We start from the raw sequence: 22,984 nt of genomic DNA, 5'->3' as shown, positions 1-22,984 counted from the left end.
GTGTTCAGAGATTGGGAGGATGAAACTTGACCAGAATTTGCTCAAGAGAAGCCCCAGGCCTGGCGCAGGGTGGAGCCAAAGCCTGGTCCCGACGGGAGGGTCCCCTCAGAACAATGGGGCGCAGTGCTGTGAGGCTTGGTTTTATCAGGCATTTGAAAATAAGCACTTTACAATTTCATTAGATATGTATTCGTTTTAAAGTATTTGAAGGAAAAAAACCCGTGCATATCAAACAATGTTTCAGAGTTTAAAAAGTGAGTTGATTGATGAGGACCTACTATATAGCACAGGGAACTCCACTCAGTGCCCTGTGGTGCCCTAAATGGGGAGGAAATCCAAAAAAGGGGATCTATGTATACGTGTAGCTGATTCACTTTGCTGTACAGCAGAAACTAACACAACATTGTAAAGCAACTATTCTCCAATAAAACTTTAAAAAAAAAGAGAGACTTTTGATCACGCTTGGTTAGAAATTTTATTCTAGTCTCGAGCTAAAATGAACCAAAAATTTTATTCTAGTCTAGACCCTAAATGTCACAGAATAAATTCTTTTATTCATTCAGGTAAAAAAAAAATGACTTGACTGAAAGACAGTTCTTAAATAAACTAGCTTTTTGAGTAGAGAATCCCAAAGGTACTACATGGATGACTCAAAGCTGGGAAATACGCTGTCCTCCCTGTGCAAGGGGAGGGATGAGAGAGAACCGCCCCACGTCCCCAACCCGGATGCCATGTGGTCGAAGTCTGAGCTGGCCCGTCTGGCCACTTGTAAAGGGCCCGCCTGCTCTACGGAGAGAAGTGAGGCCACACGTCTGGGAGGTGAGGACCAAGGTGGGACAGGAGGGCTCCTGGTGCAGCTCCTGGTCCTCACTACTAGAGGGATAGGCAGGTGGGCCCCGAGGACACAAAGGACGCTTCTGGGAAACATCCAGAAGCCTGGACCAATGGCAAGACTGGGTCTCAGCATGACGAACCCAGACCACCAGCCCCGTGGCTGTGGCGGGCTAAGCCTGGAAGCTGGCTTTGTGGTTCACATCACAGCGTGGTCACACTTGGAAGGATTACTGCCTAGGCTCCTGCCCCAAAGGCCTGGGTATCAGCATTTGATCACCTTTTATCAAGGTGCAATGTACCTACCCAAAAATCCGCCTAGTGTTGAGGTCTGAGAGTTGACGGGTTTTGTGGCCGCCACCACGTCAAGAAAGCCCTCCTCACAGTCCTACCGGTGACTCGATGCAGCAGGGCTGGGGACTGCAGAGACTCCGCTGCTTGGGGCGAGGGTGAGATCACAGAGGGTCGGCGTTTCCTTGACCGCCTCGACCGTTAGGCACGCCCTGAGGGGAACCAGGAAGCAGGGGTCAGAGCCCCTTGGGAGGGGACGGCAAGCAGGGAGGGCAACCCCTCCCTGGGGCCACAAGAACCCACTTCCTACTTCACCACGCGGCTGCGGGAGGGAGGGCTGGGCCTGTGCGAGAGCACCCCCCCCCCCCCCCCGAGCTGCTCTGCACAGGAAGGTCGGGGCAACCTGGCCTGGGTGCTTCCCGCCGGCGCGATGGAGGACGAAGGCCCTGAGTGCGGCAAGCCCGACTTTGTGCTTTTGGACCAAGTGACCATGGAAGACTTCATGGAGAACCTGAAGCTCAGGTAGACCTCGGGCAGGGGCTCCCCTTCTCCCCATCCCCACCCCTGCTGGTCTCTGCCAGCCCGCTGTCTGGGTGACCGCAGGGGGACGTCGGGACAGGAAGGACCGTGGCCTCAGGGCCAGGGCAACCAGCCGGTGCTAGAGCAGGCTTCCCAGACCCGGGCCTCCCACACAGCCCAGGTGCCTCCTGACCCCTCCTCCCGGCAGGTGCCAGGCCCCCGGACCAGCTGGATGCTCCATCCCCCTTGTGGGGCTGTGCTGGGCCCTGGGGGCTCCAAGGGAAGTGGTCAGGGCCCACCCTGGGGGGTGCAGGTGGGCAAGCTGAGATAACACTCTCGGGGGCATGTGGGGTGCTTCAGGGTGTGGCTGGTAGAAGTGACACGGGGCCCTATTTGCCGGAGGGCAGAGGGCAGGGAGGAGTTAGTGGTGACATGGGGTGGCACCAGGAGCTGGCTTCATCCCTGGACAGCCAGGGGGAGCAGAAGGTGACTGTGCAGAGCTTGGGGACAGGTCCCACTGACCCCAGATTGCTGAAGTCAGGCACGGGCAGGCCCTGAGCCAAGGCCAGGGCTGTGGGATGGAGAGTCAGACAGGAAATGAGCTTCTCTTTTGTATGGGGCAGAGAGCTAAGCATGACTTCACTTCATTCCTATAAACTAGCTTCTGAGACAGGTATTACCATCTCCGTATTAATGATGGAACCCTGAGCCTGGGGCCACACAGCTTGCAGATGAGAGAGTCTGTCTCCAGCAGGTCCCGGGTGTGCAGGGAGCCAAGCCAGGGAACTCCCGCGTCCGAGGCAGCTGAGGAAGAGGAACCCGGGACAGGCTGTGAGGGGCAGGGCGGGTCGTCAGGGCAGCAGGCGCAGGCGGGCCAGTGCTCCTCCCAGGGCAGGAGAGTCAAGAGAGGGATGATGGACACAGGCACCCTTCTGGGTGGCTAGGTTCCTGAAGGGAAGGGTCAAGAAGTCTGAGGAAGTGCCCGGGGGGAGGGTGGTGGCACCCCTCCCAGTCCCTGCTGTCTGGGTGGGGCTGGGCTGGGTCGCTTCTGCTTCTGGGTCCCCGCCCAGGTCTTGAGAAGGAAACAGCTGGAGGCCCCACCCTCTGCCTCCCACCCCCCCACACCCCCCCCCCCCCCCCCCCCCCCGTCTCCTCCCGGTCCTCAACCCAGTTTCCCAGCTGCCAGCTCTGCCTTGCCCAGCAAGGCCTCGGGCAAGTCAGTCCCTTAATAAAGTGGGTAGTCATGATTCCCGTGACATCAGGATCCCCGTGGAGAGCAGCTTGGATCCCACCACTACCTTGTGTGGGGTGCGACTCCCGGCAAACGGCACCAGGAAGGCTCAAGTCAGCCGGCACCCCCTCTCCCCCCAGCTCCCTCGTCTACTCTCAGCCCTGCGGGTGGGCCAGGGCCCCAAGGCTTCCCGCCTGGGCCCAATGCCCCGGGACCTAGGTGTGTGTCCCCGAGGCCCTGAGCACTGAGGACTGACCCTGCCTGTGCCAGGTTCGAGAAGGGCCGCATTTACACGTACATCGGTGAGGTGCTGGTGTCCGTGAACCCCTACCAGGAGCTGCCCCTGTACGGGCCCGAGGCCATCGCCAGGTACCAGGGCCGCGAGCTCTATGAGCGGCCGCCCCACCTGTACGCTGTGGCCAACGCTGCCTACAGGGCGATGAAGCAACGGTCCAGGGATACCTGCATTGTTATCTCAGGTACCTGCCCTGCAGCCAGGGCCCAGGCTCTGGCTCACAGCCTCCCTGGGCCCCAGTGTTTTCATCTGTCAACGATGGGGAGGTGATTGGAGCACCTGGGAGTGGGGATGGGCACCGGGAGCTGGTTAAGGGGGAGCAGCCAGAAATTCTGTCTGACTGTCCTTCTTTCCGGCAGGGGAGAGTGGGGCAGGGAAGACAGAAGCCAGCAAGCACATCATGCAATACATCGCTGCCGTCACCAACCCTAGCCAGAGGGCCGAGGTGGAGAGGTGAGGGTGGGGAGGGGGTGGGGAGGGGCCTCATGCCTGATGGGGGGCAAGAGACACAATGGAGCCCGGCTCAGGCCAAGTTCAGTGGCTGTCAGCAAGGCTCCAGGTGAGCCGCAGCCCGGACCTCTCGACACAAGGAGAGGCGAGGCCCAGCATGTGGGTGCCCTTCCTCTAGGGACAGGAAGGGAGTGAGGTGCAGAGGGCTAACAGACGGGTGCTGGGCCCTCACCGGGACCTGATGGAAGTGGAAAAGTTGGCTGGCCCATCAGGAAGGCCCAGGATGCCAGGCCGGGTGTCAGGGTTTGGGTCAGGAACCCGGAACCCAGGGCCCACCTGCCTGCCAGCTGCTCACCAGCGGGGATTTGTAGGAGCAGCTTCCTATGCGGGAGCCCCGGCTCTTCCTGTTGAGGTGGGGTAAGGTGGGGTTCGGGGCAGGAGTGGGGTGGGAACAGCGATGGAAGTTCCCAAGCACACATGGCTGGCGCCGAGGGTCCAGACCCAGCTCCTCACTGGGATGCAGCTTTGGTCTGGGAAGGCAGGGCCAATGCCTTTCAAGGCGCAAGGCTTTACAGGGCAACCGGCGTGAGCCCCCTGCAGGTGCCTTTCCCAGCATCTCAGGGTCAAAGGCCTGCAAGGGGCAGCGCAGGGTGAGGGCAGGCCCTCAGGCTCCCTCTCCTCCTGTGATGGGGAAGCCTCAGACGGGGATGCTGGACCCGGGCACAGTCCCCAGCGCGAGGTCTTTGCGTTATAGCCCCTCGGCCCCTCTGCCCCACGCAGAGTCAAGGACGTGCTGCTCAAGTCCACCTGCGTGCTGGAGGCCTTCGGCAACGCTCGCACCAACCGCAACCACAACTCCAGCCGCTTCGGCAAGTACATGGACATCAACTTTGACTTCAAAGGAGACCCCGTGGGGGGACACATCCACAGCTACCTGCTGGAGAAGGTGGGCCTTACTACCGAGACCCTGGGCAGGTGGGCCGCACAAAGGCCTCCCTCGGGGGGACCAGGCAGAGCTGCCCCACCACGCCGAGCCTCCCAGGCCTGGCACCCTGGGGGCAGGAAGCTACCTTCCCGGATGTCCCAGCTTCACCGGGCGGGGCTCCCTCTGTAGCCAGGTCAGCCACCACCGCCTACCTGCACTGCCCGGGGGCTCTGGGACAGGTCCCCTGCGGGGGGGCCAGCATCCGGGCCTCGGTCCAGCTGCTCCTCTCTCCTCAGTCTCGGGTCCTCAAGCAGCACGTGGGCGAGAGGAACTTCCATGCCTTCTACCAGGTGAGCCAAAGCAGGCAGGGGGAGACCTGCAGGGAAGGCCTTCTGGTTGCCCCACCCACAGTCCCTTTCTCTCCCCTCTCCCTCCATGCCTTCGCCCCGGCCCTGCCCCTACTGCGGTGGGAGCTCCCTGGACATGGCTGTGTGTACACCTCATCTGACTCTGACGTGGGGTCCCCCTGGACGCGGGCAGGGCAGTGTCCACACCATGTCTGACACCGAGGTGGATTCTGGACACTGATCGTGTCTACACTGGGTTAGACCCACTGAGGTGGTGTCTCCCTGGACTCAGGTGGTTACACCATGTTTGGCCCACTGAGGCGGGATCTCCTTGGACTTGAGTGGTATGTACATTCTTTCTGACTCACCGAAGTGTGTCTGCCTGGACATTGGCAGTGTCTACAGCGTGTCTGATCACTGAAGTAGGTCCTCCCAGGACACAGGCAATGTCTGCAATGTGTCTGACCTCTGAAGTGGGTCTCTGTGGACTCAGGTGGTATCTACACCATGTCTGACCACTGAAGTGGTCTTTCCCTGGATAGGTGTGGTGTCTACACAGTATCTGACCTAGAAGTAGGTTCTCCCTGGGCTCAGGCGGTGTCCACACCATCACTGTGCTGACCCACACCATGAATTTGTTGGGTCAGCGGTGGTTGAAGGACGCGTCTGTTTGTCCTGCGTACGTGGGTGGGGTCTTTGGAGCTCAGGGGCCTAACGGAGGGGTGTCGGGTCCTCCAGGTGCTGCGGGGCTGTGAGGACAAGGAGCTGCAAGAACTGCACCTGCAGAGAAACCCTGCGCTGTATAATTTCACCCGCCAGGGGGCGGGGCTCAGTGTGAGTCGGGGCAGGGAGCCCAGGCTCTAATCACGCTTAGTCCCAGGGCCCTGGTGCTGGTGGCCAGTGACTTCAGCAGGGCCCAGGGCGGTGTGCATGGCTCAGCGGGACTGGTGGGGCCTGACTCGGCAGGCTTTCAGTTGGAGGAATCGGGCTCAGCGCCGGGATGGGGGTGCAGTGGGTGAGCCATGCACACTGGGACAGGGGACTCGAGGCTCAGCGTGGCACTGGGGTGCTGAGCCCTTTCTCCCCCAGGTCTTGGACAGCGACGAGAAGAGCCACCACCAGGCGGTGACGGAGGCCATGCGGGTGATCGGCTTCAGTCCTGAGGAGGTGGCCTCCGTGCACCGGATCCTGGCCGCCATTCTGCACCTGGTGAGCCTGGCTGTGGGCTCTGCGGCCATTGCCCCATGTGGTGCCCTGGCCGGGCGCCTCCCCTGGAGGAGGAGACTGGCCTCTGACAACCCAGCCATGTTACTGGCCCACTTCTCCCTCTGCTGAAACTGAGTTGCTTTGGCTATGGGTTCCCACAGGCTGGGCCCTAAGCTGTGGGCCCTGAATGCCCAGAATGGGCCTGGTCCTTGTCTGGTAGATCAGCCCAGACTTAGCAGGCAAGGGCAGTCTGGGCTCAGTAAAGCTGAGCACATGCAGACCGGCCTTTTGCTTCTGTCACCTAAGAGCTGTGTGGCCTTGGGCAGGTTACTCAGCGCCTCTGAGCCTTAGTTCTCTCTGAGGAAGCATGAGGAGTGGGTAGCACATAGCCGGCCGCAGAAGGATGCAGTGGGACCACTCACATGGCGTTCGGGTGGGAAGCCTTGGGGAAGGCTCTGGCGTGCTCCAGGAAGCGCTCCCCTCTCTCTCTCTGGCTGTGTATGTGGTAGAAGCCAAGCTCTACTGTACCCCGTGTCCCTGCCTCCCCCGCCCCTCTGGGGGCAGAGGGGTGCAGCAGGCTCCTCTGAGACGCGGAGCCTGACTCTTCATGGTTCCCGCGTCACCAGGGAAACATCAAGTTTGTGGAGCTGGAGGAGGGCAGTCTGGAGCAGAGGCGCCTGGCGGTGACTGATGAGGTGCTGGTGGACCACGTGGCTGAGCTGACGGCCACACCCCGGGGGATGGTGCTGCGCTGCCTGCTGGCTCGCACCGTGGCCTCGGGAGGCAGGGAACTCATCGAGAAGGGCCACACTGCGGCCGAGGCCAGCTATGCCCGGGACGCCTGTGCCAAGGTGCCCTGGGGGTGTGGGGGCAACCTGGAGGCCTTCCCGGAGGAGACGGGGCCAGAGGCAGTCAGAGGCAGCTGGCTCCTGGCCTCTTCCCAGGCAGTGTACCAGCGGCTGTTTGAGTGGGTGGTGGACCGGATCAACCGTGTCATGGAACCCCGGGACCGGGACCCCCGGCGTGACGGCAAGGACACAGTCATCGGCGTGCTGGACATCTACGGCTTCGAGGTGTTCCCTGTCAACAGGTGGGTAGCCCTGCCACCACACCCTGACCCCGCCCACCCTCTAGGGCCGCCTTAGTCCTGGGGAGCTCGGCTGGGCTGGGGAGCAGGGCGTCCGGCGTCGGTGCCGGGCGGTCCCTGGCCCCAGGCTCGTGCCTTCAAGCCAGCCTCAGCTGTGCCGCCGTCCACTGGTGCCTGGGAAGGCAAGATCTCGGCTCACTTCCCCTCGCTGGGACTCCCAGATCCACTCCAGGGTGTGCGTGCTGGACTTGGGGGCAGGCGGGTAAAAGAGCATCCCGGAGCGGGAGATGCTCCCCGACAGAGAGGCCACTTGGGGCGCCTGGCACCAGCCCCTCAGGCAAACCTCAGGGGATCTATTTGCGGGGAAGCCTGCCGTTTGTTGCGCTCGCTCCCCATGGAGCAAAAGCCCTGCGGTGGGCGGTCGAGGCAGGACTCTCAACGGCCCCTCCGCCCCCAGCTTCGAGCAGTTCTGCATCAATTACTGCAACGAGAAGCTGCAGCAGCTCTTCATCCAGCTCATCCTGAAGCAGGAGCAGGAGGAATACGAGCGGGAGGGTATCGCCTGGCAGAGCGTGAGTGCCGGGGCCCATCCTGCACACCTCGGGCCCTGGAGGGAGAGGCGTGGCGCTGGGCGGGCGGGTGTGCGCAGGGGAGGGCTGGGGGGAGCGGGCGCCGGGCAGGAACTCGGGCGAGAGGCCGGGCGGGGCTCGGGAGCTGCCCTGCTTGCCCTCCCGCAGGTGGAGTACTTCAACAACGCCACCATCGTGGACCTGGTGGAGCGGCCCCACCGGGGCATCCTGGCTGTGCTGGATGAGGCCTGCAGCACCGCGGGCCCCATCACCGACCGGATCTTCCTGCAGACCCTGGACACGCACCACCGCCACCACCCACACTACACCAGCCGCCAGGTGCCCCTCCGCCCCTGCGGTCGCCCCCGCCCTGTGCACCCCCGGCTGGTCCCAGCCCTGCAAAGGGCGCCACGGGTGCCACGCTGCCTGTCTTGGGGGTGGGGGGTCCTTGGCGGTGGCTCAGCCTTCTCTGCAGGACTGTCCCCCCCTCCCCCAGATCCCCCCACACCTTCTGTGCCTTGACCTGGCCTGCCCCCGCCCATAGCTCTGCCCCACAGACAAGACCATGGAGTTTGGCCGAGACTTCCGGATCAAGCACTATGCAGGGGATGTCATGTAAGGGCCCCCCACTGAGCGTCTGGTCCCCCCCTCTGCCCCCTCCCCTTTTTAAGGCGCTGAAAATATGCCCTTCACCAGATTCACAAGTAAAAAGCATACATTGGGGCTTTTAAGATAGCGATTCTCAGCCCTGGCTGCATCATAGAATCTTCTGGGAAGCTTTTAAAAAAATGCCCATTTCTGGGAGAGGGGCTAGAGATTCCGAGGTGCAGCCAGGGTGGACCTCTGCTCCTAGCCCAGGGCCAGTTCTTGTCACGCTTTGAGCAAAGCCTGCACATCAAGGTGCAGGCCAGCGAGGAGGAACAGAGGGACGAGAGGCTGTGTTTCTAACAAGCTCCCAGGCCAGATGGACACTGCGGGTCCTCGGGCCACACACTGAGTACCGAGGCCCCAGGTGTCTTCCAGGAGTGGCCGTGATTATTATTAATTTCCCTGCCACTCACCTCACCCCGAAGTGGATCTGAGGTGACACAGAGAGAGGCACAAGTGTCCAACGTGTCCTTCGCAAGGAGAAGAAATAAGAGTCCAAAAGACGAAGCCACCAGAAGTCAGATCCCATGGCCTTGAGCCTTTCTAGGAGCTGCAAGTGAAGCCAAGATTTTAGTGCTGAGCTTTCTAACAGTTAAAGGACGAGACGATGAACCTGAGGTTCTCAGTGCCACCGGAACAAAACAGACCCATGACTCCGGAGTTCCTGGTTGTAATTGCAATCGCCCGATATTTTTGGAAACTCAGTAGGCACTGTTCTGAGCTTGTGGTCTCTGTTGAGGCACAGAGAGTTTAAGTAACTTGCCCTAGGTCAGGTCACACCGCGTGTATGTGCTAGAGCCAGGATTCAGTGAGGCGACATTTGGCATCTTTCAGGAGAGAAACTTCTGAGGGAGGAGGTCTTATGTGATGAGAGGGAAGACAGAAAGGAGAGGGGAAGGAAGAGGAGCACGTGAGGAGGAAGGAAGAGAGGCTGACCAGGTGGGAGGAGGGGGAGGGGCACGCTGGGGGCCGTCCGAGGGCCCCGTCTCCTCAGTGGCCCTGTCCCCCCCAACCAGGTACTCGGCGGAGGGCTTCATTGACAAGAACAGAGACTCCCTCTTCCAGGACTTCAAGCGGCTGCTGTATAACAGGTGAGCAGGCCCTGTAGGCATGCATGTGGGCACCAGAGGGCGAGGGCCCAGGGGCTCTGGCTGGAAGGGACTTCAGACACTCCGGTCTGATGCTCACAGACAGCCTGAGGGTCAAAGCTGAGGCCATGAAGCTTACAAATGGCCAGGCTGGGGTGCGGGCTATCCTGGAGGGCGGCTGGCCATGCAGCCTGTGTCCACAGCACGGACCCCACCCTGCGGGCCATGTGGCCAGATGGGCAGCAGGACATCACAGAGGTGACCAAGCGCCCCCTGACAGCCGGCACACTCTTCAAGAACTCCATGGTGGCCCTGGTGGAAAACCTGGCCTCCAAGGTACGGGCCCCCCAACCCCACCCTGAGCCTGGATCCTTCCGGATCCTTCTGTTTCCTCTCTGCTGCGAGCCACACCCCCTCCAGCAGGGAGGGACCAGCTGCTGCACAGGTTAAGATGCCCTGGACCAAGCGGAGGCTTGAGTAAATGCGGGGTCCCAGCAGCCTTCCCCTGGCCTCGTTGCCTCTTGGGGATGGGCTGGGGGAGACCTTGCTCAGAGCTTGGGTTGGCCCAGCCCTGGTCCTGCCCAGATATGGGGTTAGCTTCTGGAAGCTGGGGCCACAGGGACAGGAAAGTGGCACGAGCACCTTGCAGAGCTTGGGGCACAAAGTCAGAGGGGGCAGTGGAAGGACAACAGAATATCCAGAGACTCAGCAGGGCCTCTGGGAAGCGAAAGGAAGGGCTAAGGGGCTTTGCTGCCCGGTCAGACCCTGGCTCTGGGCCAGCCTCCTGCCCGCACCCAACACTGGGCTCCCAGGTCCCATGCTGCCCGCCACCCCTCATCCCCAGTCTCCTCCTGGCCTCAGCCTTCGGCCTGCCCTTGGGCCCTCAGCCTCCCCTTCCCCCTGAGAGCCTCTTCCCCACGCAGACGGCAGCGTGGGAGGATGGAGACGGCAGGATGGAGACAGCTCGCTTGCTGCCCCTGCCGGGTGACTGTAGGGCCGTGACACTGGCCTCTCCGAGTGTCCTTTGTCCCCACAGGAGCCCTTCTACGTCCGCTGCATCAAGCCCAATGAGGACAAGGTGGCCGCGAAGCTGGACGAGGGCCACTGTCGCCACCAGGTCGCATACCTGGGGCTGCTGGAGAACGTGAGGGTCCGCAGGGCCGGCTTCGCTTCCCGCCAGCCCTATTCTCGATTCCTGCTCAGGTACGGCCCCCTCCCCCAGGGGCGTGTCCTTGAGGGGTTCCAGCAGCGGGCCGCGGGTGCCCAAAGCAGTGGGCGCTTTTCAGACTTCAGGGCGGGAGCCTGCACGCTGCTGACCTCAGGGCACTGACAGTCACCGAGGTCCCTCCTGTGACACGGGGGGCGGGGGGGGGGGGCGGGGATGGGCTGCGTGGGATCGGCAGGGAGGGTGTGGGCGTGGCGCTGGAGTGGGCGTGGCCTGGGGCGGGGCGAGTCAAGGCGGGGCGGGTCCTCACTCCTCCCCAGGGTCTGGGACCCCTGGGACCCCACGGTCCTTCTGTGACAGGTACAAGATGACCTGTGAGTACACGTGGCCCAACCACCTGCTGGGCTCCGATAGGGCGGCCGTGAGCGCCCTCCTGGAGCAGCACGGGCTGCAGGGGGACGTGGCCTTCGGCCACAGCAAGCTCTTCATCCGTTCGCCCCGGACGCTGGTCACGCTGGAGCAGAGCCGCGCGTGTCTCATCCCCATCATCGTGCTGCTGCTACAGAAGGTGCGGCGGGGCTGGACGGCCACCAGGCAGGGTGTGGGAGGATGGGAAGGAGAGAGCTGTGCGTTACCTGGGGGGAGGGGAGAGATGGGTGTGTCCCACCCGGAGTTGCGGGGACGTGCGTGCACTGAGGGGAGCACAGGCACACTTCCAAGTACCGGGGGAGCCCCCGCTCGCAGGTGACAAACCGACACTGAAACTGACTTAAGCGAAAAGTGTGGATGCTGTTGGGGTCACCTCTGTTCTGTGGCCACCAGCCTCAGGCCCAGGTGCTCAAAATAAGACATTCAGGAATCTGGCTTCCTTCCTTCCTTTCTTTTTTCCTTCTTTTCTTCCATTTATTCTGAAAGATTTCAGACCTGGAGAAAAGCGTGCAGAATGGTGTGCTATATTCCCACACGCCTACTGCTCTGTGTCAACCACGTCACATGACCAACGTGGTTTTGGGTAGACATCGCACCTCTATCCCGGTTATTTTGAAGCAAATAATTTCATTTATAATCATTTCAGTATGTCTTCCCAAAGGATAAGGATTCTCCCACCTCTCCCCATAACTTTTCATTTTTAACATTTCAAACCTACAGAAAAGTGGAAAGATTCGTACAATGATTACTACTCACCTGGATTGCTCCAATTATGTTCTCCCCTCCCCTGCCCCCAGCACCCTGTCTCTCTCTGTCTCTATCTCTCTTTCTCCATACGCACATACAGATACTCACATACGCGTATATTTGTATTTTTTCCCAAACCATATAAAGTAATGACACCCCTAAATCCTTCAGCAGGCATATCCTAAGAACAAGGTCATCCCCCTTTATAACCACACTGACATTAGCACATTCAAGAAGCCTGACACTGGGAGTTCCCTGGCGGTGCAGTGGTTAAGACTCTGCGCTTCCACTGCAGGGGGCACGGGTTCCATCTCTGGTGGGGGAACTAAGATCCCGCATGATGCAGGGCATGGCCAAAAAAAAAAAGAAACCTAACACTGATAAAATATATTCTACGCATCTGAATGTCTAATATGTAGGCCATATTTAAATTTCTGAAAGGGTCCCACTATGACCCATTACATTTTTTATTTTTTTATTTTTAAATGGTATGGTAGAGCAGTCTTTTTTTTTTTTTTTTTTGGCTGCATTGGGTCTTTGCTGCTGCACACGGGCTTTCTCTAGTTACGGTGAACAGGGGCTACTCTTCGTTGCGGTATGCGGGCTTCTCACCGCAGTGGCTTCTCTTGTTGCGGAGCACGGGCTCTAGGCGCGCGGGCTTCAGTAGGTGTGGCACGCGGGCTTAGTTGCTCCGCAGAATGTGGACCTTCTTGACCCAGGGATCGAACCCATGTCCCCTGCATTGGCAGGCGGATTCTTAAGCACTGCGCCACCAGGGAAGTCCCCCATTACATCTTTTAAAAACCCAGAATCCAACTAAGGACGACACACTGCATTTCATTGTTACCTCTGTTATCTCCTGTAACACACAGGGGTTTTTTTTTAAGAACATGACCCAATACCATCACAGAAACAGGATTTAGAAAGTTCACACTGACTTGCTGCTGTCCTGTCCAGTCAATAACCACACGTCCCCAGTCGTGTCCTCAGTCTGTTCAACTCAAGGTCTATACGTTGCTTAAGTCTCTTTTAATCTGTGGGTTCGCTGGGCCGCTTGCCTTGTAGGATCTTCAGTCTGGGTTTTGATGGTTACATTCTCGGGGTGCCCCTCCATTTTGGGGTCTCCTAAGGTGAGGGAGGCGGGGCCTGGCAGGGCCTAACGGAGCACCACCTCCCACTGGCCCCCCAGGCATGGCGAGGCACGCTGGCCAGGCGGCACTGCCGGCGACTGAGGGCCATCTACACCATCATGCGCTGGTTCCGGAGGCACAAGGTGCGCGCTCACCTGGCAGAGATGCAGCGGCGATTCCAGGCTGCACGGCAGCCCCCGCTCTACGGCCGTGACCTTGTGTGGCCGCCGCCCCCTGCTGTGCTGCAGCCTTTCCAGGACATCTGCCAGGCGCTCTTCTGCAGGTACTCGCCCTCTGCCCTTCACTCTTTTCCACTCAGCTAGAGCCCAATGAACACCCGGACCGGGCCATCTGAACCCCTTGGTGCTAGCCAGGAGACAGGTGGTCCCATTGGATAAGCAGGAAAACAGGGGGCTGTGCACATCAGCTGGCTGCCCACACCCCACAGCCGCTGGCAGATTCCTAATGTCCCCAGCACCATTCTGGACATCTGGAGGGGATGCAGGCCTCCATCTCCTTGCTAGAGGCTTGCAGGGAGGTTGGTGGGTCAGAGCTAGAAGTGGGGGAAACTCTGCAACTGAGCAGGGCGTTGAAGGCTGAGTAGGAGTTCTTTAGGAGAGGTGTGACGGGCAACCAGCATGCTCAGAGCAGGAGAGGCCACCTTCCACTGAGACCAGGGAGGCTGGGACACAGCGGGTGGCTAGTGCCTGGCTGAGGGGCTTGGCTTTATCCTGTGGGGGAAGGGACATGAAAAGGCACTAACGTGTGTTCTCAGGAAAAGGGGCACAACCAGGAGTAGGGAAGGGTGAGGCCTGCACAGGGGTCCGTCTGACCACCTGGCCCTCTCCAGGTGGCGGGCCCGGCAGCTGGTGAAGAACATCCCCCCTTCAGACATGGCTCAGATCAAGGCCAAGGTGGCCGCCATGGCGGCCCTGCAGGAGCTGCGACAGGACTGGGGCTGCCGGCGGGCCTGGGCCCGGGACTACTTGTCCTCCGTAAGTGTCAGGGCTGCGGGGTCTGGGTGCCAAGGAGGGGCTCAAGGCTGAAACCTTGCCCATGTCCGCCTCAGCTGTCCTCTCCCTGGGCCTGGCTGTCCTGTGGGCTGTACCCCTCTGTTCCTGCCCCTGGCCTCTGAAATTCAAGGGTTTTCACCCAGAACCAGCTAGCCTGGGCTTTACTCAGAACCTCCCCCTCTGCCCTACTCCCACTTGCCTTCCTGTGTTTTCAGGTCAGCACCCCCATTCTCTGGCACAGACCCCCCTTCTTAGGCACAGCCGCCTGACTCCATGCCATGGCCCCCCTTGGCCCACATGGGTGCTGTGAGCCGCCCCCTGGCCCCATTCTGCGGGGAATGAAGCCTCAGGGGCGCGAGGTTTGCCCAGGTGGGTGGCTTGGCATGGAGGAGCGAGGTCCCACCCAGCCCCTTCCATCTCTCAGTCTGCCCAGGCCTGGCGTGGGGAGCTGGGCTGGTGGGTGGGTGTGGAGGGCACAGACACGTGTGCCTAGAACCTCAGGGCTGCAGGGGGTCTGTGCGGTGGGCCTTCAGGGAAGCCAGTGTGGCAGGTGGACCCACCAGGAGGCTGGCGCGTGGCCTGACGAGGTTCTCTGAGGTCAAGGATAACTGTGCCAATTCCCTGAGAGTCGCTGTCAGTCAAGCATGGTCCCAAGACCCCATCCCAAGCAGCCCCCATCTGTCCTCAGGCCACAGACAACCCCACAGCCTCAGGCCTGTTTGCTCAGCGACTGAAGACGCTTCGGGAAAAGGATGGCTTCGGGGCCGTGCTCTTCTCCAGCCATGTCCGAAAGGTGAGCAATGGGTGCAGGGCTGCAGGCCCGTGGCAGCCCCGGCCCAGGCCTAGCTTACAGGTTTCACAGCTGATCCTGCAACTTCAAAAGTAGTCAGCTCCAGCCCAGTCAGTGAGAGAGTGGCCTCAGGGAGGGGAGGCCACCGGCCACACCTGCTGGGGAGCCCCCTGGGGCAGGCAAGTGACCCCGAGAGCACCTGTCCCGCAGGTGAATCGCTTCAACAAAAGCCGGGACCGGGCGCTGCTGCTCACAGACCGGCACCTCTACAAGCTGGAGCCGGGCCGGCAGTACCGGGTGATGCGGGCCGTGCCCCTGGACGTGGTGAGCCCTGTGCGGGGGCAGGGGCATCCGTAGGGCCCCAGCCGGCCCGGTGTCCTGCTGGGCACTGCCGGGCCCCTCCCCTCATGCCTACCTGGGATGGCCGGAGCTTTCTAGAACTCAGCATCAGCTCAGGACGGCAACTCCTCCCCCGCCCCACGCGCCCCTGCTGAACAGCCTGCAGAGGCTTCCGGTTGCCCCACGGGTGTAGGGCCCAGACCCCCATCCTCGGCCTCCTCGCCCCCTCCTGCTCCACTCTTTGGCAGAACAAAATGCCAAATGGCCCCCTTGCCCACATCTGTGCCAGTGCCTGCCCGGGGGTCTCCCCAACCTGGGCCGCATGGACCTGGCTGCAGTGTGTGGCTGCCACCCGTGGGACCCGGTCCCCTCCCTTCACCCCTCTGTCCAGTTCTGTGACCCACTTGCTCCCTGGAGCCGCAGCTCGTATTCCCACAGGCCAAGGGGCAACCCAGGGCAGGGATTGAGGCTGGGGGTCCCTGTAACTGTCAGGGTGGAGGACCATCTGCTATGGTGCCCACGACCCGTGTGGCTATTTAAATGCAGTGAAAAGGAAAGAAAAGTAAAAGTTCAGCTCCTCAGTGGCACCAGCACATTCAGGTGCTGGAGAGCCACAGGTGAGCAGTGGTGCCACGTTAGACTGTGCAGATCTAGAACATTCCATTAGGGCAAAAAGCCCTCGTGTGCGGTGCGCCCTGCCCAAGCCTCCCCTTTATGGGCAGGACCAGAGAGGGAGGAAGGGGACCTAGAGGGGACAGCAGGGCTGTGGGGCCTGGGGGAGAGGAGGGGAGCTCGGGAGAGGCCGTCGGGAGTGGGCGGGGGGCTGGGGAGGGGAAGATGCGTGCGGGCGGGCCTGTGCTCCTGGGATGCGGGGTGGGGGGTGCAGGTTTGGGGAGGTGGGCCTGCCGCGCCCCTGACCCTGAGACCCCGCCCCCTTCAGGTGACCGGGCTGAGCGTGACCAGCGGGCGGGACCAGCTGGTGGTGCTGCACGCTCGGGGCTACGACGACCTGGTGGTGTGTCTGCACCGCTCCCGGCCGCCGCTGGACAACCGCATTGGGGAGCTGGTGGGCGTGCTGGCCGCGCACTGCCAGGGGTGAGTCTCGGGGCGCGGGGGCGGCTGCGGGGCTGCGGAGCCCTGCCCGTCCTGACCCTGACCTCCCTCCTTCAGGGAGGGCCGCGCCCTGGAGGTCCGCGTCTCCGACTGCATCCCCCTGACCCAGCGCGGGGCTCGGCGCCTGGTCTCCGTGGAGCCCAAGCCGGAGCAGCCAGAGCCGGATTTCCGCTGCAGCCGCGGTGCCTTCACCCTCCTGTGGCCGGGCTGCTGAGCTGGCCTACCGCCTGCACCGGGGCTTGGCCGAGGGGTTCTCCACCCGCACCCACACCGGGGAAAGATCACAGTCTCGCTGTGCAATAAAGGACGCTGAGTCTGTGATGGGCGTAGGCTTGTGTCCGGGGATGGACAGTCTCCAGCCACCGCCGATTTGGCAAATGTCACCCCAGTGTCCTCGGCTGACCCCTGCATCCAAGGCTGCCCCTCTTGGGTTTCCGAATGTCCCCAGAGCCTTGGTCTCTTTCTCTCTCCTCCCCTCCTGTAGGACTCCATTGTTCCTGTTGGGCCACTGGGGAAGCTTGGGGGTCCCAGGGCCGTCTTGGGACGGACGGGGCTTGGGCAGAGCACACACTGGGGGCACACACTGTCCCAGCTGCTGTCTGTGTCGGTGCTGGGTATGGGCATCCCACGGCCTGGGAACCCTACCTCTGGGACACCGGTAACCAGGACCCCTCAGACTCTGGGAGCCCATCCCCGTGCCTGGGGTGTCTCCAGGAAGCCAACCCAAGGAAGGCCAGAGTGAGCACACCCACCCCCGCTCAGGCCAGCAGAGCCTCTCCCCAGCCCCTGCCCCTGCCCCGGCCCTCTCCAGCCCCAGGCCCTCTCCTCTCCTCTCTCAGTAGGTGGCTTCTCTGCCCCCACAGCTGCTCTCTTCCTCTTCCTGGGGCACCCTAAGTTTGAGGGCATCCTTGTTTGATCTTGCCCTGTTGGTGTGGAGAGAGGTAGGTGTCTGTTTGCCGTGGCCTTTGGGTGTGTTATGGAAGGGCTGAGAACTTACTGAGGCTTCCCCTTGTCACTGTCACCTCTCCCCTCCTGGGGGGTGGGGTCACCTCCCACCATGCAGGTCTGTGTCTGGCTGCTCCTTCCCCGGAAGAGCAGCTTGACTAAGCCCGGCCTTGAGGCCCCCAAAGCCCCCAGATGGCCTCCTCCGGCACCTCTCCCTGGCTCTGGTGACTCTGGTGGCTTTGGGACAAGCCCTCCCTCCCGGTGTTCCTGTCCCTGCTGCTCACACCTGTAACCCTGCTGCCTCCCTTCACCTCCACCCATTATTTGGGACCCCTGCCGAGGCAAGCTGGCTCCGCCCCTAAGCCACTGTGGGGTCAGCACACTTCTCACCCTGGACTTCCGCCTTCTCTCAAATCCTAACCTGCTGCGGTCTAATTCCCTGTGGCTACCAGCTGTCCACGGAGAATGCCACCCGGCTTAACGCCCCCTTCTCACTGCACTTAGGAAGACGGCAACATCCTAATCAGATGGGCCTGCTGGCCTTCCAGAATCATCCCCACACACAAGCTCAGAGCACTTTCAGGTGACAGGACCCCAGCCCCTTCCATCCTCAGGACCTTTGCACATGCTTCTACCTCTGGGAGGAGTGTCCCTGTTGCCCCTCTTCACCTGCTTGAGCCTCCTTCCTCAGGTCCTCTCCTACATGCTCTTTATTCCTTGACTTCCCCTCCCACCCCACCCTCGTGGCCCCCTTCTGCGGAGCACCTTGTCCTGAGCTAGCAAGACACACAGTACTTCCCTCTTGAAGCACGCAGGTCACCTGCAAGCATTTCATTGGTTTCTGTCATTGTTTGCGTCAATCCTCACCGCCAGTCATGGTGGCCTTGATGGACGCTGCTCTGCTCACCACCGCAGCTGCTGGCCCCAGGGCGGGGCTGGCCCTGGTGGACACTCAGGGACCACTCACTGACCAACGACAGGAGGTGTTTGCTGAGTGACAGCTTGGCAGAGAAAGCTCCCATCAGTAAGAAAACGAAAGCAAACAGGCTTGGGTCTAGAGAGGGTTTGTCAAGGGTTTGTCTCTCAGGAGGGCCGCCTTCCACAGAAGGGGCCGCTTTTGCAGTCCTGTGTTTTGACCTGCTGAGGTTTCCCACTGAGGATGGGAAGTGTTCACATAAAGAGAGCTTCCATGCCAAAAGTACACACTCCCCCCAGAAGGGCCATGTACCCACAAAACAAACCTGCCAGCTCTGGGCATGTCAGACTGGCCGTTCCCTACAGTGAAGCTGAGGTGAGGGTTTGGAGCACCCACCCCGAAGCTCCACAGACTGGGTTCAAGTCCAGCTCTTCTGGACTTCCCTGGTGGCACAGTGGTTAAGAATCCGCCTGCCAATGCAGGGGACACGGGTTCGAGCCCTGGTCCAGGAAGATCCCACATGCCGTGGAGCAACTAAGCCTGTGTGCCACAGCTACTGAGCCTGCGCTCTAGAGCCCGTGCACCACAACTACTGAGCCCACACGCCTAGAGCCTGTGCTCCACAACAAGAGAAGCCACTGCAATGAGAAGCCCACGTACCGCAACGAAGAGTAGCCCCCGCTCGCCGCAACTAGAGAAAAGCCCGTGTGCAGCAACAAAGACCCAATGCAGGGCTTCCCTGGTGGCACAGTGGTTGAGAATCTGCCTGCCAATGCAGGGCACACGGGTTCGAGCCCTGGTCTGGGAAGATCCCACATGCCGCGGAGCAACTAGGCCCATGAGCCACAATTACTGAGCCTGCGCGTCTGGAGCCTGTGCTCCGCAACAGGAGAGGCCGCGATAGTGAGAGGCCCGCGCACCGCGATGAAGAGTGGCCCCCACTTGCCACAACTGGAGAAAGCCCTCGCACAGAAACGAAGACCCAACACAGCCATAAATAAATAAATAAATAAATAAAATTAAACTTTAAAAAAAACAAAGACCCAATGCAGCCAAAAACTAATTAATTAATTAATTTTAAAAAAATCAATTGACTGTATATGTGGGGTCTATTTCTAAAAAAAACCAAAAAAACAAAAAGTCCAGCTCTTCCTGTTAGAATCGGGGAACCCAGACGTGGGCCCTCCTCTCAGCTTCCTATCAACAGAACAAGTCTGCTAGAACATTCTCCTAAAGTTGTTTCGAGGACTACATGAGGCCCCAGGGAAGATGTCTAGCATGCCGGGGTGAGCCTTATCCAGATGCGGGGACATGAAAATTCCATGTGTGGCTCAGTCGGTAGCTCCCTCAGCGTGTCTGGTCCCTCCAGAACCCCAGGAGCAGGAAAGGCCGTCTCCATTTAGCAGATGAGGGAACAGAACCCTAAAGGTGGCCTTTTCACCTTTTTTTTTAAATGTAAAGTTATACTGGTCTCCCCTCAAAAAATGCGTGGACTTAATACTTTCAATTATCCTTGCGTACACTCCTGCCACTTTTTATCGAGGTATAATTCACACAACACAAAGTTCACCACTTTTTTTTTAAGAAGAAAGTAACATTTTTTTTAAACACTATTTAGTTGGTAGCACTGTGTCTTAGTTGTGGCAGGTGGGCTCCTTAGTTGTGGCATATGAGATCTAGTTCCCCGACCAAGGATCGAACCCAGGCCTCCTGCATTGGGAGCGCAGAGTCTTAGCCACCGCATCACCAGGGAAGTCCCCAAAATTCACCATTTTAACATGGGCAATTCGGTAGTTTTTAGTATATTAACAAGGTTGTGCGACCAGCCAGCACCATTATCTAATATTAGAACTTTTCATCGCCCCAAAGAGAAGCTGGCACCCACTAGCAGTCACGCCCATTCCCCTCTCCCCAGCCTCTGGCAACCACTCACCTACTTTCTGTGTCTATGGATTTGCCTATTCCGACAGTTCACATAAATCAGCGGTCCCCAACCTTTTTGGCACCAGGGACTGGTTTCATGGAAGACAATTTCTCCATGGACAGGGGTGGGGGGAATGGTTCAGGCGGTAATGCAAGCGACGGGGAGCGACGGGGAGCATCGCGTGAAGCTTCACTCGCCCGCCCGCGGCTCACCTCCTGCTGTGCAGCCCGGTTCCTAACAGGCCGCGGACCACCGGCGGTCCGCAGCCTGGGGACCCCTGGCATAAATGGAATCATACAATGTGTGATCTCATTCGTCTGGCTTCTTTCACTTAGCATAATGTCTTCAGAGTTCAACCATATTGTAGCACATGTCAGTACTTCATTCTTTTACGGACAAATAATATTCTATTGTTTGCATATACCACATTTTGTTTATCCATTAATCAGTTGATGGACATTTGGTGGACTATTATGAATAATGGTGCTGTGAACATTTGTGCACAAGTTTTTGCGTGGATGTAAGTTTTCGATTCTCTTCGTATATACCTAGGAGTGGAATTGCTGGGTCAAATGGTAACTCTAACTTTCCTGAGGAACCACCAGATGGTTCCAAAGTGGCTGCACCAGTTTACATTCCCACCACCAGTGTATAAGGGTTCCAATTTCTCCTCATCCTTGCCAACCTTTTGTTATTTTCTGTTTTTTGTTTATTTCTTTTTTTTTAAATAGCCATCAAAAAGAGTGTGAAGTGGCATCTCATTGAGGTTTTGATTTGCATTTCCCTGATGACTGATGATATTGGGCAACTTTTCATGTGCTCATTGGCCATTCATGTCTCTTCTTTGGAGAAATGTTTATTCAAGTATTTTGCCTTTTTTTTTTTTTTTTTTTGGACGTACCGTGCGGCATGTGGGATCTTAGTTCCCCGACCAGGGATTGAACCCACGCCACCTGCAATGGAAGCATGAAGTCTTAACCAGTGAACTGCCAGGGAAGTCCCTTTTTCCCCTTTTTTTTTTTAAAAAAAATTGTACCTAATATGATTGTTGATTAATTTTTTTATTTTTGTTTTATTTTAAAATTTTATTTCTTTATTTTTGGCTGCGTTGGGTCTTCGTTGCTGCGTGCGGGCTTTCTCTAGTTGCGGCCAGGGGCTACTCTTCGTTGTTGTGTGCAGGCTTCTCATTGCAGTGGCTTCTCTTGTTGTGGAGCACAGGCTCTAGGCATGCGGGCTTCAGTAGTTGTGGCACATGGGCTCAGTAGTTGTGACGCACGGGCTTAGTTGCTGTGCGGAATGTGGGATCTTCCCAGACCAGGGCTCGAACCCGTGTCCCCTGCACTGGCAGGCGGATTCTTAACCACTGTGACACCAAGGAAGTCCCTAATTACAGTTTTGAAAAATATATGGGTGTGTATTAGAGGGGGCAGGACAGGAGAGATCTTACTGCTAACGGTGCTATCTTTTGTATGATGTCATTGTGTGTCCTTATCTCCTTTTAGTCAACTCTATCTTCTGAAGTTTATGCTCTGAACATATTTTATGTTGCAGTAAGAAAAAAAGTATTTTGAGCCCAAATCACACCCTTGACAAGGAACTACGCCAGCGAGCCTATGGATGTGGGCCTGGCATGCGGCCTTCCCTAGCATATTTCTCTCCGTCCCTGAGCAGAGCAGGGTGGGCAGCAGGGATCAGCGGACAGTGATGGGATTCCAAGGGCCAGGTCTAGGGACTGAGCCTGCCCTTTCTTCTGGGGATTGATTGCAGCTGCCCGGGTCTCGCTCAGCTTCACACAGTGGTCGTGGCTCTAAGGACCGCGTGACACCCACAGACCAAGGCTGGGCAGTCCCCTGCCTCCTCACCTTTCCCGGGTCCCCGCGCCTCGCAGGGCTCCTGCAGGTATCGCGCTGCAGAAGGCGTGGACGCCGAGAAGGGAGAGGGCAAGACCGCGTGCGCATTCACAAGAGAGGCTCCTCGGAGAGCCGCCCTGCACTCTGGGCCTGACAGAGCCCTCCCCACTCAGTGAGAAAACGAATCAATGGGCCATGAGTGGGCAGTTCAGCGGGCTCTCTACTCTGACCGTGGCATCCTGCCTCTCTGGTAACAGCATGCCCATCCTCACGGGAATGGCGGTGGTAGTACTTTTGAAAACACCATCACTTAGCAAAGTACCAAACTGGTAGTCAAACCTGGGGCGGGGCGGGGCGGGGCGGGGCGGGGTGGGTGGGGGCTTTTGCTCACCCGTGAAATCCCAAAGCCTGGGAACCAAGGGTCTAGAACGGCACTATCCAACCTAAAGAAATGGGATTCACCCCACATATGGAATTTTAAGCTTTCTAACAGCCACAATACATTTTAATCATATTTTATTTAACGCAATTTATTGAAAATATTATTATTTCAACAGGGATCCAATATAAAATTATCAACATCACACTTTACTTTTGGGGGTACTGTCTTTGACACCCAGGGTGTGTTTGCCACTGGCTGCACACCTCACTTTGGACTCTCCCTGCTGCAAGTGCTCAGAGCCCTGTGGCTGGTGGCGCACAGCACAGCCCGAGAGTCCTGGAGGCCCGCAGGCACTCGCAAGCCATTCAAGAGCAACCAGTGAATGGACCAGGGAACCCAGAGCCAGGTTGCCAGGCCGCAGATCCTGTCCTGGAAGGAGCGAGATGCAGCCGGCGGCCACCAGGGGGCGCGGGCGCTCTGCCGGCTGCCCGGTTTCTCAACCCTCACTGGATTCTACAGTGCAGCTCTGGCCCGGGCTGGGGAGCTCTTATGCAAATACCCTGGTGGCATCTCCACCCGAAGAAAAACTCCCAGACATCTGGAGGTGGTCTGCCCCCTCTGAACTCCCCTTCTTAAAGTTGAGGACCCTTCCAGAAGGCCACACTCAGCAGGTGGTGGGCAGGTATTCATAACCTAACAGAAGGCCATGCTCAGTGGGAGGCCAAATGGGATGAATGAATGATTCTCACCAAAG

The 22,984-nt window shown here is 58.9% G+C and overlaps 1 protein-coding gene across 2 annotated transcripts; it reads left to right on the top strand.

The window, feature by feature from the left end:
* Nucleotides 1–1,540: 1,540 nt before the first annotated feature.
* Nucleotides 1,541–16,515, top strand: MYO1G (myosin IG). Of its 2 annotated transcripts, XM_059934274.1 has the most exons (22): nucleotides 1,541–1,644; nucleotides 3,143–3,351; nucleotides 3,527–3,620; nucleotides 4,398–4,563; nucleotides 4,839–4,892; nucleotides 5,628–5,723; nucleotides 5,979–6,098; nucleotides 6,722–6,946; nucleotides 7,040–7,185; nucleotides 7,640–7,754; nucleotides 7,920–8,090; nucleotides 8,296–8,366; nucleotides 9,416–9,490; nucleotides 9,691–9,823; nucleotides 10,524–10,690; nucleotides 11,013–11,220; nucleotides 13,018–13,241; nucleotides 13,809–13,953; nucleotides 14,660–14,764; nucleotides 14,972–15,085; nucleotides 16,041–16,195; nucleotides 16,271–16,515. In XM_059934274.1, the coding sequence occupies exons 1-22, from the start codon at nucleotides 1,553–1,555 to the stop codon at nucleotides 16,425–16,427; spliced, it is 3,042 nt and encodes a 1,013-aa protein (XP_059790257.1). In that variant the 5' UTR covers nucleotides 1,541–1,552; the 3' UTR covers nucleotides 16,428–16,515. The 2 variants fall into 2 exon arrangements, 1 of the variants encoding a protein (XP_059790257.1); XR_009505108.1 differs by lacking the exons at nucleotides 14,972–15,085; nucleotides 16,041–16,195; nucleotides 16,271–16,515 and adding an exon at nucleotides 14,187–14,340 and having other exon boundaries at nucleotides 1,553–1,644; nucleotides 14,660–14,733.
* The last annotated feature ends 6,469 nt before the right edge of the window (nucleotides 16,516–22,984 follow it).

The sequence above is a fragment of the Balaenoptera ricei genome, chromosome 9 (genome assembly GCF_028023285.1).
Source record: "Balaenoptera ricei isolate mBalRic1 chromosome 9, mBalRic1.hap2, whole genome shotgun sequence".
Lineage (NCBI taxonomy): Eukaryota > Metazoa > Chordata > Mammalia > Artiodactyla > Balaenopteridae > Balaenoptera > Balaenoptera ricei.
This window is presented reverse-complemented; position numbering and strand designations above follow the sequence as displayed.

Bases quoted from the DNA above. Each gene is read 5' to 3' on its own strand.
- MYO1G (XM_059934274.1), top strand. From the start codon at position 1,553: ATGGAGGACGAAGGCCCTGAGTGCGGCAAGCCCGACTTTGTGCTTTTG. The intron at 6,947-7,039 runs GTGCCCTGGGGG...GCCTCTTCCCAG, and splicing joins CCCGGGACGCCTGTGCCAAG to GCAGTGTACCAGCGGCTGTT. The intron at 16,196-16,270 runs GTGAGTCTCGGG...TCCCTCCTTCAG, and splicing joins CTGGCCGCGCACTGCCAGGG to GGAGGGCCGCGCCCTGGAGG.